Source organism: Coenobita brevimanus, chromosome 64 (assembly GCF_032717465.1).
Source record: "Coenobita brevimanus isolate Jiangsu-jjx chromosome 64, ASM3271746v2, whole genome shotgun sequence".
In the NCBI taxonomy this organism is placed as follows: Eukaryota; Metazoa; Arthropoda; class Malacostraca; order Decapoda; family Coenobitidae; genus Coenobita; species Coenobita brevimanus.
Genome location: NC_137017.1, coordinates 1,523,298 through 1,542,647, shown reverse-complemented (window position 1 = coordinate 1,542,647; position 19,350 = coordinate 1,523,298). Strand labels below are relative to the sequence as shown.

General features: G+C 41.5%; 1 protein-coding gene across 1 annotated transcript in view; it reads right to left on the bottom strand.

The window, feature by feature from the left end:
* Positions 1-2,650: 2,650 nt before the first annotated feature.
* The window catches only part of LOC145404613 (uncharacterized), a 66,226-nt gene continuing 49,526 nt past the window's right edge, over positions 2,651-19,350 (bottom strand). The window contains exons 8-10 of the mRNA XM_080276132.1: positions 9,960-10,131; positions 6,973-7,139; positions 2,651-3,094 (exon numbers count right to left, since the gene is read on the bottom strand). Of these exons, the coding sequence (XP_080132258.1) occupies positions 2,651-3,094; positions 6,973-7,139; positions 9,960-10,131 (783 nt within the window). The remainder of the gene's footprint in view (positions 3,095-6,972; positions 7,140-9,959; positions 10,132-19,350) is intronic.

Genomic DNA, 19,350 nt, shown 5'->3' with positions numbered 1-19,350 from the left:
GCAGTGAGGGTGGGGCATTGCAGGAAACTTAAAACGGACTAGAGTACTCAAATGGATCCACAATAAATGAGTGCATTCCATGTAACCAAATTGTGTCCCTAGTATCGGAAGCCGTCCCTTATCGGTGCAGCTCTAGTAAGAGAATGTGTCCCAAGTAACCAATTAAATCCCAAGCAACCAATATGTCCAGCCCTAATAGTAACTGGCTGCATCTCCAGTAACCAAATATCCCTAGTATGGAAGGAGCCACTTGTCAGTGGATCGCTAGTAAGAGAATGTGCTCACGGGTAACCAAGTATGTCCATAGTAACACATGTGTCCCTAGTAAACTAATGTGTCCCTAGAAATCCAATGCGTCCCCAGCAACCTCATGAGTCTCAGGTAACCGAATGCGTCTCTAATACCCTGGTAACCCAATGAGTTCCTAGTAACTGAATGTGTCCCTAGTAACCGAATGTCCCTAGTACGATAAATGTGTATCTAGTTATAAATAATGATAAAATGAGCTACTTTGCCAGTTTTCTCGTCTGTTTTGTGCTTATGGCTGCAGCGACCTATGCATTTGGATTCACTGTCGCAATTCAAACTATGAGCTTAGTTTGCTTAGTCTCCTGTGTTTGTAAATCAACTGATACAAAACTGCCTGGATTCTCTGAGTGACCCACCTATCTTATTGCAAGTCCCATATGATGATCCGTATCATTCTTCTGTTTCATTTACTTCTGTAAATAAAGCGACACAAAAGATCTTGGATTCCTTCAAAGACTTTGTTAGAACACTGCCAAGGATAGTGGTTTATATTCGTTCCTTAGTGAGAACATAATTTGTACCAATGTTTTCGGGCCTGCTCTCTTTACAGCCATGGCATATCTAGGGTTCCAAACTAATAAAGTGAAATTCCAACCAACCCATTAGATACAAGACTGCTTTAGGTTTTGACAGTTCTCAAGCAATATAACATCTCTTTAAGTTGAGATAGTTTCGCCAGAGCTTATAATATTGACACAATCTTGAGAACATAACATCTCTTTAGGTTCTGACAAACTTTCAAGACAATACATCATCATCTTTATGCTCTGACACAATTTTGAGACGATGTAACATCTCTTGAGGGTCTGATACAGCTTGGAAGCAATGTAAAAGGAATAAATGACCCCCAACTGTACACTATTTAATGATCTGTCGTATCTAGCTATTGTCTCGGCTGGGCTATAAAAAAAAAAAATTGTCGAGGCGAATCTGTAAGGCCATTCCGAATCATTCATCGTACGTAGAGGAGGTCTCTGAGTTGTCACAATCACAGATACTGAATACATATTGTCGTTTAACACGTTATCTATCCCACACTACTTGGATACATGGGACATGAGGCGATAATGTTGGTGTCCGAGACTCACAACAGCAAGACAAGGTGATATGACCCAGCTACATTGAACACTTCGCAAGTACCTCATATCCACGAGTCGAAAGCTTCACTGAACACCTGTAAATCAAGATTGTCACTGGAAATTTAATTATGAAACAAAAAAGAAACCCATGCATCATCTTCCTCTCTAAGTTTCCACTGCAGTTCCTCCTACTGCTGATTTAATCCCTCGGACAACAGTGGTTATTCTGCTTTGGGAACTCTTTCGTGTTCGTCTCGCCCCCCCCTAACTTCCAATTAGGTTGACTGAAACAACTACAGTCTTATCATTAAAACTACAAGCAAATACACTAATGGAATGTCTAGTCTACGGGGGTAAACTACGAATTCTATTTCCTCTCAACTCAACCAAACTTACCATAATCAAGGGATATCTACTGGGCCTGTGTATCAGTTATACCACATCTGAAATGAATCCGAATGCAACAAGCAACACACCAGGAGCCAGATTCATCAAAGTTGCTATTTACTGTCACAGTGGTAGGTAAAGGTGGTGGCAAATCTACTTTACCATACGGCAGAGCTCATGCTGGCAATACCTGAACAAACAAATGACAAACATGCTATACGCTTTTTACCACAACCTGGCCTAGATTACTGTTCTTTTGCAGCTTGTTTCATGTGACACAAGTGGCAGGATAAGACAATGCTACGATTCTACATTCTTTTAACTACATGTCTTCATGACTAGGATCATATTGTAGTGTTAATCTATTGTTAGAATTCGGCATTCAGGACAGAGAGATGACAACTTTAGGCCAAGTTAGAGTAAAAATATTATAGGAAGCTGACTGGATGGTAATGGGATGGTACTACTGAAGAATCTGGGCCCCAAGCTGGTTGTGGGGAGAACCTAGTGAACCCAGTTTCAATTCTTCTGAGGTATAACAGATATTTGGCGCTCACAGAATTAATGGTACGGTACATGAGTTGATCTACTGGGGTTGTGTTTCAGCTAAAATAACATGTGAATCTTGGTGCGTCAAATGATGACGCAAATGCATACTGGAGAGAGACAATGAATAGTAGTCCCTCATTAAAACAAATAATGGTGTATGATAACCGCTTAACCTGACAACCATAAATGATGAACTACTATTATTATGAGATATGTGACGTGGCACCCTAAACAGAGCTAGTGGGTAAAATTCAAAATGTTTTAGTGGTAACACAGAAACTGGGGGTGATGCAAGGCCCTCCAGTGAGACCACGACACAATATTCACTACGTAAGGATGATGCTCCAGTAGATTATGTTGAAGACGATGAGAATGACCAAGACGAAGACTCGGGCACCCAGGATCATCTTCTCATAGGTCAATCGCTTCCTGTTGCGCTCGGGTATCCTCGCCACCGCCTCCTTCAGGCAAAGGTCAACCGTCTCCCACCACTTTTTCTGTGGCTCCTCCACATCTGCAGGCTGGGTGGCCTCTGCTGTCTCTCCTGAAGGATGGACGGTGTTGGAGGGTGAGGATTTGTTAGAAGCTGACAGGTCTGTGGGCACGGTGGGTGGGCCAACGATTGGTTGCTTGGCCAGTGTCAGTTCCCACTCCCGCACACGGTCGATGGTGGTGTGCAGGACGATAATGATGAAGATGAAGAAGATGCTGGATAGGAGCCATACATCCATCATCTTGAAGTACGAGGTCTTAGGCAATGAGGACGACGCCTGTAATAAATACAGACATGAGAAAAAGATGCAGTGTATATTTACACTTCTAACTACACACAGTAATGCTCTTTAGGGAGATGCTTGGCAAATATCTATCTATTTACTGCCCGACGCCTTAATTCTGTAAGGGGTGGCCACAAACAAATTGCCTAAATGTCGCCCTGTCCCCCACCATTTCGCTGTCCTCCCCCTAGCTCACATCCTCCCCTCTCATATACCTCTCCACTCCATCCCTCCATCTCATCCTCGGCCTCCCCCTTCCTCTCCTCCCTGTTTCCACCTCACTCACATACACTCCTCGTTAGTCTCTCATTCTCCATCCTCTCCACATGGCCAAACCACCTCAATGTATTTCTCCTAATGCTTTCTATCAAATCCACATCCACACCACAACGCTCCTTCACTTCCTTATTTGTCAGTCTGTCTCCCCATGTAACTCCACATGCTCCTCTCAAGTAACTCATTTCCACTGCTCTTACTCTTGATTTGTGTCCTTCCAACAAGGTCCAAGCTTTCCTTCCATATGTCAGAGGTGGTATCACAATATCCTCATGCGGTGACTTTTTTACCTCTATGCTCACTTCTGTTTCTTATAACTGCTATCAAAGAACCAGCAACCTTTCTTCCTTGTTGTACACTTTCAAGCACTTCAACAATCAAACTTCCATCCTTACCCATCACACTACCAAAGTACTTAAATGCACTCATATTTTCCATTTCCTCATCATCCAACCTCACTGTGCATTCAGTGACTTCATTTCTCTCGAAGACCATAACTTTACTCTTACTTACATTCGCCTTTAGATTCCGTTTCTTACACTCTCCCAAACTCATTCACCAAGCCTTGCAGTTCCCCTTCGTCTTCACTCAACAATAAAGTATCATCTGCAAACAACAGAACAGGAAGTTTCCAAATGCTAAATGCTACCCTCTCTCATTAAGGCCGCTCCAACATCCATTGCCCTACCCTGTAGCTCCTTCATAACCCCATCTATTTATAGACTGAACAACCAGGGAGACATGACACATCCCTGTTTCAATCCAACATTCAGATAGAAAAATTAACTCAGTTCACTATCCACACTCAGAGCAGCCTTAGCACCCTCGTACATATTCTTCACGGCATGCAACAGCTTTCTACAGTATTTACTCCATATATTCTTAATATTTTCCACGTTCCTTGTCTACCCACTATGTCATTTGCTTTCCCCAAATCTATGAAGGCCGCATACAACTTCTTTCTCATCTCTAGAAACTTTTCCACTAAAGACCTAAGGATGAATATCTGATCTTCACAAGCTCTTCCTTTCCTATAACCTCCCTGTTCTTCTCCTACTAACTCCTCTGTTGTTTCCCTAACTCTGTCAATGAGTATCCTACCATATACTTTTCCTATTCTCTAAGAAGACAAATGCCCCTACGATTACCACACTTCTTTTTCCCATTTTCCTTTGTACAGGGGAATAGTTATACCTGACTTCCAATCATCCAAGACCCTACCTTCCTCCCAGACCAATCTGCTCATATTCTATATCCATTTTACTACTATCTCTCTCTCCCATGCTTCAGGATTTCACCGCAAACACCATTAATTCCTGGGGTTTTCCCGATTTTGACTTTCTTCATTGCTTCCACTACTTTCATTCTACTGATATCCTCTTCCCTTTCATTCCTGGAGTTTTCCCCATTTTGACTTTCTTCATTGCTTCCACTACTTTCATCCTACTATCCTCCTCCCTTCTCACATCACTCCTTATTCCCCAGTCACTTCTGCTCGCATTACTTTCATCCTCTATGTTTAACAATTCCTTAAAGTGTTCTTACCACCTGCTCGCCTTTTCTCCTATCTCAACTATCAATCTACCATTTTCATCTTTCACTCCTCTACTACCTTCTTTATAACCCTGTCTAACTCTCCACCTCCTTCCAAAACATTTTCTTATATTCCCACAATTTTACACTAAATTTCTTTCTAAATTCCTCATCCACTCTCTACTTACTCTCCCTTACTAAAATTTTCACCTCTTCCTCTCTACACATCTCTCTCTCTTCAGTCTCTCAGCTTCCTGCATGCCTCTGCTTCCCATCCACTCACTATATATTTTCTTTTGGGCCACAGCTTGTCTCACCTCTTCATTCCACCATCCTGTTCCTTGCACCCCTTTTCGTCATCTCTTCACCCCACACACCACCTCACATGCTGCACTACATTTCTTCTGTGAATATTTTGCACTCACCTTCCACATCCCCCATCTGCTCGAAATCGTATTTAACTCAAAGCTCCTCCACTTTTCTCTTGTATTCTGCCTTCTTCCCATCCTCTTGCAACCTTTCTACCTTTCTTGTATGGACTACTTCCTCCTGTCCTTCTCCCCTTCTATTCATTCATTGCATTTGTAACTTGACTTTCACCACCAAGTGGTGGTCAGAAAGTCCACTCCCCGAACCTCTGTATGCTCTTGCATCCATTACATACCTTCTCATTCCCACACACACATAATCCATCACTGCCTTCCGTTCATTCAATTTACCACCAACCCTTCTCATCACTTGCCACGTATACCTGTGGATCATTTTGTGCCTAAAGAGGGTGCTGGCTATCACCAACCCCCTCCCGCACTAATGTACAGTACACTAGAGCACTGCATGCACACCCCACTCACCAACTACTCCATCCACCTTCACATTCCCTACTTTTCCATTCATATCTCCAATCAAAAACATTCTCACTCCTTTCAAACTTTTCTATGCATGCTTCCACATTTGCCCAGAACTCTTCCTTCATTCTACTCACACTGTCTTCCGTTGGCGCATATACACACACAAGCGCCCACGTTTGTATTCCTACTTTAAGTCTTACCCACATAATCCTTGAACCAACTGATCCATACTCTCTTACATCCCTCTCCCAGCTTTTGCGCACAATAATACATACACCCTCTTTTGCCTTCTCATTTTCATCTGCTCCCACACATATATCCCAAGTATACAGGGAATAATTCATTAGGTGTGTGTGTGTGTGTGTGTGTGTGTGTGTGTGTGTGTGTGTGTGTGTGTGTGTGTGTGTGTGTGTGTGTGTGTGTGTGTGTGTGTGTGTGTGTGTGTGTGTGTGTGTGTGTGTGTGTGTGTGTGTGTGTGTGTGTGTGTGTGTGTGTGTGTGTGTGTGTGTGTGTGTGTGTGTGTGTGTGTGTGTGTGTGTGTGTGTGTGTGTGTGTGTGTGTGCAAGGAAACTGAAAATGCGTCACTGTAATAAACACAGCGTCATTTAAGTGGATATAATTTAACTAAACAGTTTATTACACATTTACGTAAAATTCTAAGACTACTGACTCATGATGCGTACAAAATAAAAAGATACTCGTCATACCTGAATTCAATGTGTTCACTGAAGGGAATTAGGAACTCACCTTCATTCACTCAATAAGTGAAATATCCCGCAACTCTCGTTACCGGTGGCAGTTTGCTTCAACAGAATAACATCGTACAGCATCACCCACAATAAAATATACCTATGTGGTGCAGAGAAGTCAAAAGAATAGAAGAACAACGAGAAAAATAATCTCAGTTGATAAAACAGACTCATACGACTGGTGATAAACTCAAGGATTCTAAGGGATGTTGCTGAACTTAAAGGCATATAACTACGAACAAACGGCAAAAAATTCTAGGAGTCAGTAATATGAACTCAAAGACTGAAGGAGTTGACCATTTACTGAAAAGAAAAAAAAAATCAAAACCAGATTCACTGAACTAAGCAGACTCTAAACCGAACTTAGGCAATCGACTTAAATCCTGCCAATGACCATGCATCTCAAAAAACAAACTTACAAAATCGACTCAAACCACAACCTTGAAAAAAAAAAAACCCTGCTTACCTGTGTGTAGAGGGTGGCCATGACGAGGAGGGAGGTGAGGGAGGCAAGAACCCGAACCTGAAAGTTGGTTGGGGTGAAGTAGAGGGTGAGGTAACTAATGACGAGGAGCAGTAGTGACGGAATGTACACGTTCATGATGATAAAGCCGGCACGTCGCAGTAGTTGAACTGTGGACAAAACAAATTTATGTAGGATCGTTCATCATTATCATCATTCTGACGTTATCGGGCAGAAGGGGTTTATGGTGCGCGGGTAAAGTCACATATTTATTCCTTTAACCCCCTCCTCTCTCTCTCTCTCTTACTTCATTCTCAACACCACCAAACAACATCAACTTCCTTCAGCTTTGGGGAGACTTCTCCAACTAAACGGATACAGCTTATCAAAAAGCATTCTTCATAACACGAGAGAGAGAGAGAGAGAGAGAGAGAGAGAGAGAGAGAGAGAGAGAGAGATCACATCCAAGCATACCAGCCAAACACACACAACAATCAACAGTGCTCATTCTGAAAATCATCGTACCCAGCTGTTTGGATACATCTTTGGATGACTGTACTGAGCAGACTGGATTAGTGGGACATGGTGATGAGTATGATAAATCTGGAAGCTATATTTTTATTAATTTTTTTATTTTTTCCATCCGTCCATCCATCATCCAATTCTACGTTGCCCTATACGGAATACAGATTAAGTTTGGGAAAGGGAAATATACACCTTTCACTCTAACTTGGCCTAAAATCGCCATCTCTCTGCCTTGAATGCCGAGCTGTGTGAAAAGATTCCCACTACATAACAATGCTGGTCACGAAGCGCCACGGAGAGGATGCAGGGCCACAGTACTGTCCGTGTGAAATAAGCAGCAAAAGGTAAAAAATCTGGACCAAGTTAAGGTGAAATGAGTATCGGCAAATAGGCATAGAAATAGTGATTTATAACCTATACTGTCCAACACCATGTACGGGTTGCTAGACATATATATAAAACGAGGCTACATTTATTCAGTGACCCCCCAGCGGTAAAAATTAACATAATCACCGGCTCTAATATTTCAAACCATGGCCGACCCTCTCTTACCGCATCATTTAAAAAATCTGCATGTTTAATTTACTGTGGGTACATACATGGTTAGTGAATTATTTTCCCCTTCAGTCCGAGAGCGTTTTTTTTTTTTCTATCACCAGACGATTTCATTCTGCTTAAGTCAGGCCTCTCGCAGTGAAGTTAACCCTTTTAATTCAAAGAAAGATTTAGTACAGTATTTTATTCAAGCTATTTTCATATATCGTTAAGTTCATGGAAGAATTTTAGAAGTGAATGGGTTAGATACTGCCTTCCTTGACCCCATCAGTGCAAATGGCCTCCCAAAAGCTGAGTACATTCGTCCCGAAGTACCGAGAATATATCCACACAGCACGTCACCGGGCTGAAGGGGCTAGTGGCGGCTCTACTGTATCTCCTTTTCAGTTGGCAGTTACGGTTATAGTTATTTCACCTTAACTTGGCCTAGATTGTCGTCCTTTTGTAGCTTATTTCACGCGGCTCTGTTGAAGAGACAATGCGTGGGCTCTATATCCCCTCCATAACACCTTTTAATACTTGCATAATATTCTAGTGTCAACACATTGCTACAGCTCAGCATTCAAGATGGAGATATGATAATTACTGAAAAGTGTAAAGTAGCAATCTCTATTATGATGCTGCCTTATCCTAAATTGTTCATGCAACGATTACACCATATTATCCAAATTAAATACAGCTCCACGTATCGAATTGGTTAAAGAGACAACCTCGCACTGAAGAGGTTAATCCAGAGACGGAATTTCAGAGTAAGGTAAATTAATTCCTGTAAAGCTTAATGGGTCTGCACTACCTTGCTACCTGAGTCATTAGCCTTGATTAAAGTGTCAACGACCTTGTTCTCAACCTCTGTTTCTGCACTACAGTCTTCCACTGAATCTTGGCACTCTATCGGTCTTTATCTATTATCCCTTCTACAGTATTATCATTACCATCTACCCTTAATTAATACTATATTCATCATTTCCATTACCTTCATCACTACCGCCCTTAAACAACATCTTCGTTATCATCATCAGTGCTACTTATTTTACAAGCCACAGAAACGCATGGCGATGTTACTTAATTTCCAAGTCACAGAGGTGCATGGCAATGTTGCTTAATTTCCAAGTCACTGAGGTGCATGATGGTGTTGCTTAATTTACAAGTCACAAAGGTGCATGGTGGTGCTGTTTACTTTACAAATCACAGGTGCATGAGTACTGTCTGCCTGCTCTCATGCAGCAGTTTTCTGTGCGTCTCTGGATAACCCCGTATCAACAGCCACATCCCTAACCCAAACCACAAAGCAGGTATTTAAAATTACTGTATACGGGGATCACGAAAAACATCTCGGAATATTCACAAACCAGATCACTTTCATACTGTATAGTTCGAGAACACTTAAACTCACCGAGGACCTTTATGGAGATCCAATACATCACTTAAGCATAGAAGTGTGATTTTTAGGATTCTTAAGTAAAGTTTCGGACATAAACATTGATTAAGTTCAAGATGAGTAACGACTTTAAAAACCTTGTGTTGTGATCCTCGGAACCCATCTAACTTTTCAAATAGGCCTATGTAAGTTTCATAATTTAGACTAAAAGTGGAACGCAAAATGTTGTCCACAACTATACATCTATCAACAAAAAACACAACCTTAAGATAAATTAGGGTCTTCTCACCGTACACATACTTGAAAAAATTTACATGCGTGTGACCATGCTGGAGTTTAGCCGCTATTAAACTAACACCCGCACACAATAATGGAAGGGGAGGAGGATATATGAACCTCAGAACATTCTCCGAAGTATAAACTGAACAATTTCAAACTCTACTGTTACCATAATTTCAGCTAGGCATTTTTTTTGGCTTGCGTCTCTCTCTCTCTCTCTCTCTCTCTCTCTCTCTCTCTCAATTCATCCTACCTTTAACGAATATAACGGCGAAATCTCTGTCGTTATGGAAGTCAATGTCGACGTCGCCTACGAAGTACTCGACCAGCTGCTGATTGCCCTCGAAGATGGCCTTGGTGGCTCCACTGTCGAACACCAGCAAGCGCGACGACGCAGACAGCATCGTTAGCTCCATGTGGCAGTACTGGCGGGAGAAGGTAAGTTGCAGAAAACCAGGAAGTATTAACATTCTCAGGCTCGCATGATTCACCCTCTTCATAAAATCGTTTGGCGTTAGTCGGAACAGAATAGAATACCGTACCAGTTGTCGCGACCGAGAGAATAATCGTTCAGACTCACACTCAGCTGGTAACAAACACATAAACATACAAGAAGTCACCAATGCAGAGACATAAAAGTTGGGTCATTTATGTCGGAATATCTTCTTGCTGACTTGTAAAACGAAGAGAATGGCAAAATACTTAGGGAAAGATTTTGAAATAAGGTTAAAGTTAGCCCTTTTTCCTTACATTCTCTTACACTACACCTGCACAGAAAATGGGATACTTAAGCATAACTAATACATAAATCGCTATACTTCCTACGCTTTCATTTTTTAATAAAAAACAGTAAGAAATTAAAAAGAACCACAAGTAATAATAGCAACAATAATACCAGCAGCCGCAGTTGTAGTAGTAGTATTACTAGTAGTAAACTCTGCTTTCTGTTCCCACTTAATGTCAGAATACACAGTAAGCCCTGACGTCGCGAAAAAAGCTCATCAAAGCCACCGTTTGCCTACAGGTCAAAGGGTTGTATGGAATTGTACATGGTATCAAAGTCGAACATTGTGACGATGCACGACAGAGAATTGGACGCCACTCGATAAAGACTAAAAAACATTTCTAACAGTTTGTCAAAAAATTCCAAGTATTATGTTACTGATTACAGGATTGTAGGCTATACTGTAGGCTACTGGGGAAAAGTAGCCTACAGTATACAATCCTGTATAATTCACATAAGTAACCGTACTGTTGGCCATATATCTACTGTACATCGTCAATAATGCTAAATTTTTACCGTATGATACTGTACTTAATTTCAACTTGAAACAACCAAATGAAAACCGATATGCAAACCTTGAAAGATTTTGGAGCCATGCAGAGGCCTCGCCATGGTTCCTGAACTTAAATAATTTAAAAGTACGCATAAGACTAACTTGTAGGTCTTGCAGCCTGACAGGAACAATGCTAGTTCATGATTTCCTTTGCTGAATTTGTTCGAAGCTGTGCAATGAATGACTAATACTATACCCTTTTCATCTTAATTTGGCTTGATTTTCGTCCTTCTTTTATACATAACAATGCTGGTCACGAAGCGCCACGGAGAGGATGCAGGGCCACAGTAATAAATCACGTTGCCCCGTATCAAAATAAGACAACACTACCTATCAATATTCTTTCCATGGAACTTTTTGGTGATCAGCATCATATTTTAGTGTGGTGACTAGCATCATATTTTAGTGTTCATCTACTGTTACAATTCACCATTCAGCAAGAAAAGAATACAATTTTTGGCCAATTTAGAGTAAGAGGAGTAGACACTAATCCCAATGAAGCTGTCAGAATCAATGAATATATTAAGTTTCATCGCGAACAACTTTATAAAGGATGGTACCTGGCTGTTGGAAAACATGAATACACTTACCCTTTGCCAACTTTAATTTACAGTAAAAAAAAAAAAAATCCTCAATGACTATGATTCTTTCACTTTAACCTGGCCCAGATTTTCGCCCTTCTGCTGCTTATATCACGTACCTCAGTGGAAGAATAAGACAATGCTACGGGGTCTACATCTTTTTCCATAGGTCTTCGCGACGAGCATCATCTTCTAGTGTTCGTCTCTTGTTACGGCTCAATATTCTAGATGAAGAGATGGCGATTTTAGGCCAAGTCGGAGTAAGAACAGAAAGGTCACACTATCACCGTCATATACACTACATATCCAACGTATACAAAGGACTATGTTATACAGTTTCTTATTATCCGTATACATTGATGCAAAGTGAGCCTGTGGGTTCAATTTCCTGTGACGGGGTCAGAAACTGAAATGACGGGGTTAGAAATAATGGTGACGAGATTAGAAACAGTAGTGACGGGGTTAATGTCACAAAATCACTAGTGACTGGGTTAGAAACGGTAGTGACGGGGTAAGTAACAGTAGTGATGGGGTTAGTAACAGTAGTGCCGGGTTAGTAACAGTAGTGACGGGGTTAGATGCTGCTCTGATGGGGTTATATTACCGGGATGAGAAACTTTTTCGCTGCTGGAGCCACATCACCAAACTCAGTTGTTGACTTAACTGTCACTCGGCACGGAATACTGACATGACAAATACAACAATGTTTACTAGTACTTTAATGTAAGTATTCTGTATTAATAAATTTTTCGTAACAACGAAAAATGCAAGAAAAAAAAAAGACTATCTATCTATCTATCTCCATTATATATATATATATATATATATATATATATATATATATATATATATATATATATATATATACATATATATATATATATATATATATATATATATATATATATATATATATATATATATATATATATATATATATATATATATATATATATATATATATATATATATATATATATATATATATATATAGCCTATACCCTGAACGTGTCACTCGCCTGTCAGTAAACATTGGCTTTCACCGGACCAGGCCATCAGTTTGATTGGCATTAACACACACACACACACACACACACACACACACACACACACACACACACACACACACACACACACAACGTTAAACAATGAAAACGGAATACAAGCTAAAACTGGTGGGAAACGAATTTAACGAACCACGGAAAGGTCGATATATAATGGAATTAAAAACAGATAACGCTTACTCTATTTATCTATCTGTCTGTTTATCTATCGACATTGTACCTGTGACTGTATTTCCCTATCTATCTCCCTATCTCTGTATCTATCTAACTATCTATCTACCTGTATGTTTTTATATTCCTACTTAACAATCAATCTACTTACTGGGTGACGCACAGCCTTATGCGGGGTGGTACCAGACAAACCTCCAGGCATTTATGTCCCTACTCAGCAACGAATCCTCCCACGATAGGCACGCGACCCTCTTAAGGTCTCTCTTTCTCCCCCACCCTTCCTCATATTCTGCCCCCAACCCTTTTCTTGGTCTCCCTCTCCTTTTTCCTCCAACCATCCCAGGTAACATAAATCCTCCCTCATATACTCACCCGCCTCATTCTTGGTCTAACACTTCTCCTTTCAACCACCCACAATGGTACACGAAGAAGGATGACGACAACAACAACAACAACAATAACAGTAAAAGTAGCGGCCAAAAAAACAAACAAAAAACAAAAAAACAAACGAGACAACACTATCGAGCAACAAATATAACAAGAGTAGAAGCAACAGAAACAAACAAAAATAACAGCAGAAACAACAGCAATAGAACAAACAGAAAAGGGAAGCATTAACAAAAACCACAAAACTAACAACATTAACAGAAGCAGCGGAATCAGTAAACATTATAAATCAAAACCCTGAATAATCAAATAAAGAACATTTATGATCGTACAATATTTTTTCTCTGTCAACATTCACCCAAACAACGCAACCAAAAAAATAAATACTGAACTAATTGCACAAAATCTGTAAAAATGAATGCCAGAATATGTACATACAAAATGGAAAAAACGACCTGATGCCACGGATGTTACGAAAAAAAATACTGAACTGAAATGCCAGGAAACATGCATTAAAAAAATTCCGAGCTACTGACACAAATACAAAAAAAGCTGAACTGACAGAAAAAATATATATAGAAAAAATACCGTGCTAACATGAAAATATATATAAAAAAGATGAACCTAATGACTGAATATAAAAAATGGAAAGAAAAGAAGACCTAATGGCAGAAAATTTCGAAAAAAAATGCATTAATAACAAGAAAAAACAAAATAAAAAGAACAGAAGAAACATGAAATAAACAGAGGTGTAAAAGGGGTAATAGTGATGGATGAAACGAAATACTTCCTCAATGACCGTGAGATTATTAGCAGGGTGGAAATTAAACGCAGCTGAGGCAATTATCTACAGAGAGAGAGAGAGAGAGAGAGAGAGAGAGAGAGAGTGTAACCTACCCTATCAAAATCGACGCAAACTTCAGCTAAAGTAACCACCTTTACATTAAACAAACTTACCAAACCTTACCCTAAATAAACCTAACCCAACCAAGCCAAATCAGTCTAAGTAATGCCAAATTAAATCAACCTAAGCCACCTCAACACTACCTAAATTAACCTGACCAAAACAATGACACAAGGAAAAGCAAAGTGGCACCTATTCAGCTTAACCCATGCATCCCACACGCAACCTGATCTAACGTAACGAAAACTCATCCAACCCAACTAAATCCAATCAAACCCAGCCTAACCTCACCTCACCACACTCTCACGTAAACCTGGCCAAAGCAACAGAACAATTCACAGTGGTAATATTGGGCACAATCAACGAAAATCCCCGTACAACAACCTCATTTAACCTAGCCCAACCTAACCCAACCAAATGTAACCCAATCTCACCTAAGCCACAACAGGAGAAACAAAGTGACATTACGAGATCCAATAAAGTTAATCCACATACCAACCTCATCTAACCTAACCCAACCCAGTCCAATCCAATGCACCCAATCCAACCCAACGCAACCACAGCCTAACCTAAACCAAGCCCACTGCAACAGAAGGACAGGACAAAGAGGCAAGATTCGGCCCAGCCACCAACACACTGTAACCTGAGCCTAAAATGGCCTGGAATCGAAGGGTCCAGAAGGGAAAAGAGATTGGAGGAAGTAGCAGAGGGCAGGAAAGTGCATTCAGTGTAGGGAAAGTAGTTACGGTGTGAGGATTGTAGTTGTTAAGAAGTAGGGAAGTGGTAGTATGATGTGGCAGTATGACGAAAGTACCATAAAGTGAGAGTGGTAGAAATATGGTGACAGGCAGGGTGTCAGACAGTGAGAGTGAATGCAGACTGGTTGAGTGTACAGCGTGTAGAAATATGTGAACAGTCAGGAATAAGTGTGTCAGGAGAATGTCAAAGTGTGAGAGTGTGAAGAATGTGTCAAAGTGTTAACAGTGTGTCAGTATGAAAGTATGAAGAACGTGTCAAAGCGTGAGAGTGTGGAGAGTGTGTAGTGCGTGTCAAGGTGGAAACATGTGAAGACCGTGTCAAAGTATGAGAGTGTGGAGAGCGTGTGAAAGTGTGAAAGTGTGCGAACGGTAGCAGGCAGGATGTTAGAATGTGTGAGGGTAAGTGCGGGGAGGCGGAGTGAACGGCGTGAGAGCTTTAGGGTGAAGGGACCAGAGTAAGGGCGGGACGGGGCGGGGCGGGGCGGGGCAGGTGAAATGAGATAGGGTGGGGTGGGGTGGAGACTGCTGAACTGAGGGAACCTGGAATAGAGAATGGGTGGGAGAGGTGTGAAGGGGAAGGCAGGGTGGTACGAGGCAGGTGAGGTGGAACAGGAGAGGAGACAGGTGTGGTCAGGTGAGAGGAGAATGGGTGGGAGGGATGAGAGGGAGTGGGGAACGGGGTATGGGGTGGTGGTGAGGAGGAAGGGAGGGGTGAGGTGAACAGGAGAATGGGTATGAAATGCCAAGGGAGGGAAAAAATGGGCAGGGTGGGGGGGGGGGAGGCAGAAGCAAATGACTGGGTGGGGTGAGAAAGAGAATGGGTGGGGTAGGTTAGGTGAGGGCAAGGTAGAGTGGAGGGGAGGCCGAGTAGGGGTAAAGAAACGGCCAAAAAGGGGAAAGGACGGGATGGGTGTGGAAGAGGAAGAAGGGCCGGGTAGGGTGAGGATGAAGGGTGGGGTAGGACAACGGATGGGGAAAGCGAGAGGATGGGTGTGGTGGGGGAGACAAAGAGTGGGACTGGGGTGGGGTGGGGAGAGACAAAGGTAGGTGAAGGGGCGGGATGGGTGGGGAGGGGCCAGGTAAGCATGGGTGGGGCGGGGGCGTGGAGGGTATGCCACGCCCACAATGCCAGCAGGAGAGAAGCGATCAATGTGGAGCATCAGCATGTGGCCCAGGAGAGGGGGAGGGGGAAGAGGGTGAGGAGGAAGAGGAGAGGAGAGGGAGAAAGGGAGGGGGGGGGGCACTGTTACTCAGAAAGCAGATTTAACCACTTCAGTACGATGACTTTACTCCAACGTCACACTATTGTAACCCTGTCGCTGCGATGCCTTATTACCGCGGCCCTCAGACGGTTTTGTAACCATTTCCGTATTATAACTTTACTACTACAACCACCACGACGCGCGTAGAGTAAATCCCTTCAGTACGATTAATATTTGAAAACTATACTGCGGTTTTCAGAGAACGTCAGTCGTATTTTCGTGGGCTAAGAAGGATCATTATTATTTCTTTCTTAGTTCGTTTTCTCCTCCTCAGAGTCCTTCTCAGGTGAATAAAATGGTCATAAGCTTGTCAGAATTACACAAAGTTGGACAGTCACACACACCAGGTCAAGTGTGGTTAAATTATGCCTGCTTGGGTAATACTATTCTCGTCGCCTAGGGCTCACTCCATCACCCTTCCTTACCAGTGCATTTCTGCATATGATAAGTTAGTATTTCCTGTATATTATGCAGGGAAACTACATTGATGCTTACCCCTTCACTTGCCCACACCATTTTATTATTTCAGTACATTCCGGCAACTTCCGAATGACTGACATCGGGATATATTCACCACAGTTAGGAAGTTTGACAATGCCTTCGATCCCTTCCTAAAATGAAAAAAATTTGCATGGTGCTAGCAGCAAGAGAATATAAAAGGCATCATCGCACAGGAGGACTTAAACCTCTGATTGCCACGATTTCCTTCAGAAGAACAAATCGTCTGTTGCTGAGAAGAGTATCTGTTATTTACTGTATTTACTTCAACTCAGATACAGACTGTAATGAATGACAATCAGCACGTGTTACAAAAATTACATCTACGAACAATCACACTGGTAAAAAATTGACTGCTATTAGAAGGATGAATGTTAATCTGACGCAGGGAAATAAGTTAATATCTATTTTGTGAATTACTGCCCCATCACCAGCGCAGGGGGCCGGGGCTAGGATATTCAATCTAGATCTCTAAGGCAAAGAATGACCACTCGCCCGCTCCTATGTGCTATTATTCTATGTGAGTAATGAAGTCCAATAATTTCCTGGATTTAAACCCTTGCAGGACATATCAAGTCAGACCGCCTTAAACCACTAAACCACCAGGCATCTAACTGTAGGTGATGTCATTACCACTCTGAATATTAGCTCCGTAACTTCCTGGGCTACACACACACACACACACACACACACACACACACACACACACACACACGACAGCAATTAGACGAACAAAAGCTAATTAGATTAATGAAAAAATACTCCGATTACTCTCTCTCTCTCTCTCTAATTTTGCTACCTCCACACGATTGTATTCACCTCAGGAGAGACTATTCTAACTGGAGAGGGTTAAATACACCTTCTATTTACCTCCCCATTACTAAAGCTCTGTCCTATTTAAAATATAATAGTGTGGTGGCTGCAAGAATATTATGAAAAAATGCGTTATGAGACTGACAGGGTCAATACCAGTTTTGAGAATAAGAGATTGACTAGGAGTGTAAGTGAGTGAGGCGGAGGGGACGGGGGAGACCAAGGATGAGATGGAAGGATGGGGTGGAGAGGTATTATGACAGAAGGGGATGTGAGTTGGAGGAAGAGCTGCCAGATGGCGGAGGGCAAGGTTGCATGGAGGCGATTCGTCTGTGGTCACCCTTTACGAGGTTAAGACGTTTGGAAACAGACAGACAAATAAGTAGACAGATATAGACAGACAAACAGAGACGACTGGATAGACATAAAAAGATACAGACAGCTAGACAGACAAAGGCAAATATAGGCAGACAGACAAAATTATATCTATTTACTCCCACTTCGAAAATCTGGCCCTAGTGTACTTTAAAAAATTACTTATTAGACTACCTGTTCTGAGAATAACACCTATAAACCATCGCCCCGATGAAAATGGACTGTTATTATGTGCATGGAAGCGTACTGTACTTGCTATGAGAATTACATTTACACATCATCACTGTGGTAAGTACGTCATCATCATCATCATCATCACCACCATTGTCATCATCACCAAATAGGAGATAATTTACCTATTTTAAGCATTTAAAAAAACAAATCTTCGTTCTGATAAAAATAATCCGTAATTTGATGCCTGAAAATGACTTTGTACCTGTTTTCTGCATTACCGTTCCAGTTTACTATCACTCAGGTAAATATATATAAAGAAGTTAATACGAACCAGTTTTAAAATTAACAATAAATCATCTCTAATTAAAGAAAGTATAGACATCCAAGACAACAAAAAAATATCTATTTTCTGAATTATATGTACGAAATTACTGGTAAAAATTCATTGTAAATAAACCCAATATAACTAATTAATACCTGTTTTGACAATTAAATCAGTTTCATCATCACTCTGGTAATATTAAATGGTAATTAGATGCATGTAATTTTAACAGATATATGAGTATAAAGACTAATTTGCGCCTGTTCTGAGGACTATACTATGAAATGTACGATAATATAAATCTGTGCCCTCTTTGACAACCATTTCAACAAGTCAGGACTCTGCTATAATGATATTAAATTCATTAAAAATTCAGGGGAAACAAATTAAGGTGGTTTGGCCATATGGAGAGGATGGACAGCGAGGGACTGACGAGGAAAGTGTATGTGAGTGAGGTGGAGGGGGGGAGAGGGAGGGGGAGGTCAAGGATGTGATGGAGGGATGGAGTGGAGAGGTATATAACAGAGGGGTGTGTGAGCTGGGAGCAGGGCAATGATATGACGGGGGGGCAGGGCGACATGGAGGCGAATTGTTTGTGGCCACTCTTTACGGGATTAAGGCGTCTGGCAATAGATGGATAGATAGAAAATACTCAGTACGCACTTGTTCTCGGAATTACATAATAAACCACAACACTGAAAATAATTGTAGTTATCAAATACAGGAAGATGTATCGTTTATAAACATTCCAACACGCTTGCATGTGTCGGCCTTGGTCACCTAATGGCGGCTCTCCACGCTGCTCGATCTCTGCTGGCAGCCTACCTATTCAGTCCCTTATTCCCAAGGCCACACTCTATGACCTCGTCCTAGGTCTTTCTCGGTCTGCCTCTCGCAACCCTACCCATGAAGAGATCCAGTTTTAATATTCTCATTTTTAAAATCACCCCAATATGCAGCACGTAATTACTTCATGCAGGATGAATTGATGCAGGAAA